We start from the raw sequence: 7,756 nt of genomic DNA, 5'->3' as shown, positions 1-7,756 counted from the left end.
CACTGTGTGTATTATCCCTGTACTGTGACATCACTGTGTGTATTATCCCTGTACTGTTATATCACTGTGTGTATTATCTCTGTACTGTGACATCACTGTGTGTATATCTCTGTACTGTGACATCACTGTGTGTATTATCCCTGTACTGTGACATCACTGTGTGTATTATCTCTGTACTGTGACATCACTGTGTGTATTATCCTGTACTGTGACATCACTGTGTGTATTATCCTGTACTGTGACATCACTGTGTGTATTATCCCTGTACTGTGACATCACTGTGTGTATTATCCCTGTACTGTTATATCACTGTGTGTATTATCTCTGTACTGTGACATCACTGTGTGTATATCTCTGTACTGTGACATCACTGTGTGTATTATCCCTGTACTGTTATATCACTGTGTGTATTCTCTGTACTGTGACATCACTGTGTGTATTATCCTGTACTGTGACATCACTGTGTGTATTATCCTGTACTGTGACATCACTGTGTGTATTATCCTGTCCTGTGACATCACTGCACATTTTGTGCATCCTATACCTGTACTTGTATCTTTTTATATCTGCTCCACCACAGTCACATATAGAGATATAACAGTAGTGAACAATTGATTCATAAAGCAAACAAATAAAAAGTTACAGTGATATGTTACAGGTTAGACATACAGTGTGCAAATACTGAATTTACTTACATCTCTAGAATTGCACAGTTACTATACAGAATAGTCACAAGTTTATAACTTTACTATAAGAAATATTCACACTTTGTGGATGAGGAGAAGGTTCTCAGACACCTCACAAGAGCCTGTAACAGAGGGGAGGGATTGGTGCATTTTATGACTGGATAAGTGACACATGGCAGAGGCAGATATCAAGGTTTAGCAGAGGATAGAATTCTCCCAATAAGAGGAGGCAGCAGACAAAGACCTCCCAGCAGGAGGAGCCCATCTGCACACATAACACGAAGCAGTTTATGTCAGGCCATCTCCCATAAAATATTATCAGTGAGTTGGGGCAGGAAGCAGGTAATGTATAAGTATTTTGTATCTTCTGCTACTTCCATTATATATGGCTGTACGATATTAGATATAGAAACCTGGAATCTAATATGTGTAACCTTGTCGACTTTCACTTTCTATTTCTGAAAATACCATTCTTACGTTCAGGAAATGTATGTTCGATCTCCTGTTTCAATAACGAAAGATGGAAATGGATTTTTATCTTAACCGTCAAGTTCCAGAAAATGCTTGACTGGGACACTGCTGCATACCCAGGAGAGAATCAGAAGTAGAGTGTTAGGGTCAGCAGGGTTTATTAAAAACAAACAAACTAAACTTTACAGAGTCCTCTGGGCTACTGACTGCTAAACAACCTGGTGTGAACACAGTCTAACAGTTACTGTCACTGCCAGCAAAATAAAAGGATCTGGTGTGCTCTGTTACCGTTCCTGTGCAGTCAGAGCAGCCGCACAAATAAACTAACTGGCTAGCCAGCACTCCAGGACTAGCCAGAGACCAACAAACCCTGTGTGCTTCCAGCCACCCAACCCCCAATGCAGCTACAGCCTAACAACTGGTCAGTGTGAATACTGACTGACACACTCTCACACACAAGGCAGCATGCTGCCCAACTATAAATGGCATTGCTGACTAAGTGTTGACAGGCTGGACAACGCGCACGCACGCACACCATATCAGGTTAGGATTAGAATTTCGATTTGAGTTTGATTTTAGAGCGCAGGGCATCCAGACCAGCCCCCTTCTATAGGCAAGGGGCGGTCACCAGCAAATAGCCCAGCTGCCCAATCCGAGCGTCCATAGGTCGACACACATGTAGCTCAACCAGTCGACCACACCCGGCTGCTGCAAGGCAGATTAACCCCTGCAACCCTGGATTGTGCAGAGCAACAGACAGTGACGCCCATCTCATGGCCGCAGTTACTGCACAATCCTAACATAGAGGAGCGAGCGAGAGTAAGCAGTCAATGTCTCAATTAAATCCAAGGTTGCCACAGTGTTAGACATTTATGGTGTGTTTCGTTTTGCCAGCTTGAAAGTTCCTCAAAGCGTGAGATACCTTAGCAATCCAGAGTCGCTTGAAGGGAGAATCAGTCTGAAGCCAGAATTGAGGAATAAGCAGCTTGGCTGCTGAAATCAAACAGGTGGCTATTTCAAGGTGGTATAGGAAGCCTACCGCAGGGATAAGAGTACGATTTCAGGCAGGGGTGAACTACAGAAAGTCCCCCCCCCCCCGGGAGGAGGGGGCGGAGCGTAGGGGGCGTGGCAAAGTGGGTGGGGCTTAGCACCATTCTCAGGCAGAGAGCAGGCACGGAGAGAACCTGCTCTCTGCCTGAGCGTGAGGGGAGGCTGCTGGAGCAGCGCTGCTCCAGCGGCCTCCCCAAACCAACGCTCGGTGCTAAGTCAGTCCAGAACAGCTTGTCCTGGACTGGCTTAGGTAACTAAAAATGCCACCCTCCCTGGGGCCCTGGCATAGCGCCACCTGAAACGCTCGCTTCAGGTCGCCTCATGGGAGGTGCGGCGCTGATTTCAGGTGTGAGAGAGCAGGGTTTCTTGGTGACTTTCTATATGATGGCTTGCACAACCTGCCAAAAGGGTTGCATATCAGGACAAACCCACCAAATATGTGATAATGTAAACTTTAGAGAGGCCATGTCGGTAGAGCCAGGATGCATAACGATACCATCTCATTAATAATTTAGAATGATTTTCTTGGATCCTTACACATTGTGAATAGCTATGAGCTGAGAAATGAACTGCCTCTGTCTCCTTCTTGGATAGAGTTATTCCAAGTTCCGATTCCCATGCGGCAAGTAAAGCTGATTTGTAGAACTCAGTTGGGTGGATGTACTTATTCAAAACTCGAAAATTTGAAGGTTTGGGGAGTCCGTATTGGAAGGGCTTTTTCAAAGGGGGTTAGAAATCTTGATTTTTAATAAAGAAATTAAAAATGTGTTCTAAGTGGCTCCGATGAAGGAAAGAGAGTTGCAAGTTCTCTTCAAGCAGGGTGAGAGCTTGGGTGTGTAGCTCAGAACCATTCTGCGTCAGAGCATCCCATATCATGGAATTACTAAACTTGTTCCAGAGGTCTGTGTAGGCCGAAGAAGGAGTAGTGACTAGATCGGGGAGTAGGCAAAGAGGTGTCATCACGGAGGGGGTAGGTGCTATCAAAGGACTAAGATCTCACCAGGTTTCACATGCACCTTTTGGAGCCATACAGCCAGAGGCACTTCATATCCATCGTGCCGAAGGTGAGGGAAGCATAGTAGTGTGATGATTTGTTGTGGCCAAGTCCCACCAGGTCGACTCATCTAGAAAGTTGCACTGCCTTATAATATGTATGAACATCTGTCAAACCAATTCCTCCTAATCTTTTCCACTTCAGCAGTAGAGAGACCACCAGCCTGGGACGCTTATTTTTCCAGAGAAACTTTGAAAAGATACCATGAATCGATAGAAAAAAGGATTTGGGTAGATGAATAGGTAACATCCTCAATCTATAGAAAGCTTTGAGGAGTATATAGGATTGTAAGAGATTGTGCCTGACGAATCAGGACAAAGGCAAGGAGTCATATGTGGAAAGCAGGGTTCTGAACTCCGTCGGGGAAATAGAAAAGTTCTTTTGGAATAAGTTTTTCGGGTCTGAAGTCAATTTCATGCCTGAGTACTTGATTGATCTAGATGACCATAGGAACGGAGAACTAGGTCGGTACTTATCAACCTCCGATTTTGGAAGGGTTATATTTAAGATCTCAGACTTCTCTAGGTTTGCCTTATACCCTGATAATTTGCCGTACACCTTGAGTATGTTGTGAAATAAGCAAGAGGACATCGTCTGCAAAGGCTGATGAATATATTCTTGAAGGGCTCAATTGGAATCCCTTAACTGTCGGATGAAGGCGGCATAGTTTCGAGCACTGGGATAAAAAAGGAAGGAGATAAGCGGCAACCTTGCCTCATGCCATTTCTAATATAAAACTCGATGAGAGGGTGTCGTTAATTTTCAGTTTAGCTGTTGGAAGAGAGTAGCGAGATAGTATCGCTGAAATGAATTGAAAAGGAATCTTGAAAGCGGACAAGGTTTCCGTCTTAAAAGTTCAATCAACTCCGTTGAACGCTTTTTCCACGTCGATGCTGATAAGTATTAAGGGTGAGTTAGTTTTGCGTGCGTGTGTTATGGCGTGCAGTAGTTTGTTGGTATTGTCCTTCCCCTATCTTCCTCTAACAAAGCCCACCTACTCCTTGTGTATGAGGGATGGTAGAAAGGGTTGAAGCCTGAAAGCGATAATTTTAGCCCAAATTTTCAGGTCCACATTCAAGAGGAAGATTGGCCTATAGTTTCCACACATTGTTAGATCCTTGCCCTCATCCGGGATTATGGTTATGGATGCTACGAAAGCTTGTCGCGGAAGTGAGTCACCTTGTAGGATAGAACTGCAGCAGATGGTAAATTGGGGGAGAAGAATGTCCTTGAAAGTCTTATAAAAGGTCAGCGGAAATCCATCCAGTCCTGGACTTCTGCCGGTAGGAAAACTATTTAAGATCTTGGAAGTTTCCTTGATAGTTACTGGTGCCACTATGGTTTCGGCATCCGTAGCTGATAACTGTGGAAGATTTGTTACTGTCCTTTTGTGCATACATATGTGACTTCAGATATTGTGTTATATCCGGTGCCTGATGAGGTGACCTGGTTCGTTTTGTAAGCTTACTATTTGAACTACAGGACTGACATTATATGAAAATTAGAGAACGGTGAACCAATTCGCTCTGAGCTGGGTTTCACCCAAATATTCCAATTAGTTTGTTTTTTATCTAAAAAAACCCCCAAACTCTTCATTAACCCTTTTTTGTGTGTTTAAAGATGGTGGCCGACATAGCTGCTGGGTATCTGCTGTTTTATACAGCCGATACCCGGCGCTAATGCCCATGATTGGTGACCGAGGCGCCATTTTACCGGCAGTGCGTGGACACAGACAGTTTCCCAGGGAATTCCATCACCTGGAGCAAACTACTACAAGGCTGGCATCCCTTTGTCGTGACAGCCTGGAGCCTTGTGAAGGCTCCCAGGCCTGTCTTTCATTATGTCCTATTGCAGGCTACTCTATGTAGCCTGCAATAAAGTTGATGGCTTTAGGCAATGCATCAGCATTGTAATGCATTGCATTAGTGATCAGACCTCCTGGGGTTCAAGATCCCTAGGGGGTCTAATAAATGCAATATATATATATATATATATATATATATATATATATATATATATATATATTAAAAATATTAAAAGTTCAAATCACCCCCTTTCCCTAGAATACATATAAAAGTACTAAATACTGTGAAACACCTATACATTAGGTATCCCTGCGGATGAAAATGCGTGGTCTACAAATCTATAAAAATATTTTTCCTGTACAGTAAATTTTATAGTGGGTTTTTTCCACTTTTTTGCCTCTGATAAAAATTTGAATAAAAAGTGATCAAAGCAATACAAATTCCCCAAAATGGAATAACTAAAAGGTAAACCTGGTTCTGCAAAAAAAGATGCCTTATGCATTCCCATACATGCAAGTATAAAAAAAAGTCACAGGTGTCAGAGTATGGCGACATTTAGAAAAAAAAAAAAAATTGGCACAGCTTTGTTTTTTTTTTTGTTACAGGGTTAACATATAATGGCATATCCATCACTATTAGATGTGAGCCATTGGAATTCTAGTCCTAGCCTTAACTATTTATGGAATCTCCATTGGGGTAGAATATGTAATATCCATTCTGTACCTGTCTCCCTATAATAATAGTCTTTTCTCTCCCTCCAGACACTTTGGAAGGATATCTCATGTAGATCTAGTCTCTGTGACCTCTGGGATCCAGAACTGCTGGAAAGATGAAAGAATATCCATGGGAGAACATTGAGAAGTATAGGGGTTACATAACTCCTAAACAACCCCAGGAAGACATAATTGTTGACCTGGACAGGAAGAACTGGAATTTGATGAAGAAACCCCAATCACAGAGAAGTAATTATTCATTATTTGTCATATTATGTAATTGTGTATAAGACTGAAACCTATAATTACATGTTACATACTTTAAAGTCGTCTGTCACTAAAGCCCAGCGTATCAACTCAGCCACTCCAAGAGATAGATTAGGGTCACTAGAGCCCAGCATGTCAACTTAGCCCCACTGAGAAATAGGTTATGCCCCTCCAGTACTAGTCTATGGATGAGTATTGTCAGGAGGGGAGGGGGGCATTCCTCACTACTCAACATTAAGGCTGGGCAGTAAGGAACGCCTCCTCTGACAGTACAGGGCTATGGACAAACTGTCAGGGGAGACATTCCTAACAGCCCAGCTAGACTGCCAGGAACACCCTTCTGACAGTGAAGAGCTCAGTAATGGCACCGATATCTCTTGCCCCAGGGCACATAATGGGAAAGCTGACAGTGCCTGTAATAAAATGCGTCATGCAAGTAGGGAATCCTAGATCTGATATCACTACTGATTCTAAGGGCTCCATCATGGCTGATCATTGGCCCATGCACCCACAGAAGAGCTCAAGCATTGCACATGTAGGAGGTGGCCATGTTCACATATAGAAACCTGCTGATGCCAAAATCATAAGGTTGTGTTCTCTGTGATTGGTAGTGAGCATCTTTCTAGCTGGCATATGGTATATCAGTAAAGACTCTAGTAAAAGAAAAGCTGTACACTTAACAGATTCTGTAGGAGCCTATTGGGAACAGAAAATAGGAGGATCCCTTAAGGTATAGGAGATCTGTGTCCTAATTAGATACTCTGTGACTTGCTGTTACGGTTCTGTGTATATATATATATATATATATATATATATATACCGTATATACTGTATATATACACTCACCGGCCACTTTATTAGGTACACCTGTCCAACTGCTCGTTAACACTTAATTTCTAATCAGCCAATCACATGGCGGCAACTCAGTGCATTTAGGCATGTAGACATGGTCAAGACAATCTCCTGCAGTTCAAACCGAGCATCAGTATGGGGGGGAAGAAAGGTGATTTGAGTGCCTTTGAACGTGGCATGGTTGTTGGTGCCAGAAGGGCTGGTCTGAGTATTTCAGAAACTGCTGATCTACTGGGATTTTCACGCACAACCATCTCTAGGGTTTACAGAGAATGGTCCGAAAAAGAAAAAACATCCAGTGAGCGGCAGTTCTGTGGGCGGAAATGCGTTGTTGATGCCAGAGGTCAGAGGAGAATGGCCAGACTGGTTCGAGCTGATAGAAAGGCAACAGTGACTCAAATAGCCACCCGTTACAACCAAGGTAGCCAGAAGAGCATCTCTGAACGCCGCACAGTACGTCCAACTTTGAGGCAGATGGGCTACAGCAGCAGAAGACCACACCGGGGGCCACTCCTTTCAGCTAAGAACAGGAAACTGAGGCTACAATTTGCACAAGCTCATCGAAATTGGACAATTGAAGATTGGAAAAACGTTGCCTGGTCTGATGAGTCTCGATTTCTGCTGCGACATTCGGATGGTAGGGTCAGAATTTGGCGTCAACAACATGAAAGCATGGATCTATCCTGCCTTGTATCAACGGTTCAGGCAGGTGGTGGTGGTGTCATGGTGTGGGGAATACTTTCTTGGCACTCTTTGGGCCCCTTGGTACCAATTGAGCATCGTTGCAACGCCAAAGCCTACCTGAGTATTGTTGCTGACCATGTCCATCCCTTTATGACCACAATGTACCCAACATCT

General features: G+C 43.5%; 1 protein-coding gene across 3 annotated transcripts in view; it reads left to right on the top strand.

Moving 5' to 3' along the window:
• The first annotated feature begins 948 nt into the window (after positions 1-948).
• The window catches only part of LOC142202331 (NACHT, LRR and PYD domains-containing protein 1a-like), a 58,290-nt gene continuing 51,482 nt past the window's right edge, over positions 949-7,756 (top strand). The window contains exons 1-2 of one of the 3 annotated variants that reach the window (XM_075272406.1): positions 949-1,028; positions 5,828-6,028. In XM_075272406.1, the coding sequence (XP_075128507.1) occupies positions 5,896-6,028 (133 nt within the window). In that variant the 5' untranslated portion in view covers positions 949-1,028; positions 5,828-5,895. Of the gene's footprint in view, positions 1,029-1,914; positions 1,977-4,529; positions 4,545-5,827; positions 6,029-7,756 lie in introns of those variants that run through there. The other 2 variants (XM_075272407.1, XM_075272408.1) reach the window with 2 other exon arrangements.

This window comes from Leptodactylus fuscus, chromosome 5 (genome assembly GCF_031893055.1).
Source record: "Leptodactylus fuscus isolate aLepFus1 chromosome 5, aLepFus1.hap2, whole genome shotgun sequence".
Classification (NCBI taxonomy): domain Eukaryota; kingdom Metazoa; phylum Chordata; class Amphibia; order Anura; family Leptodactylidae; genus Leptodactylus; species Leptodactylus fuscus.
Note: the sequence above shows the minus strand (reverse complement) of the source record. Positions and strands in the feature narration are given on the sequence as shown.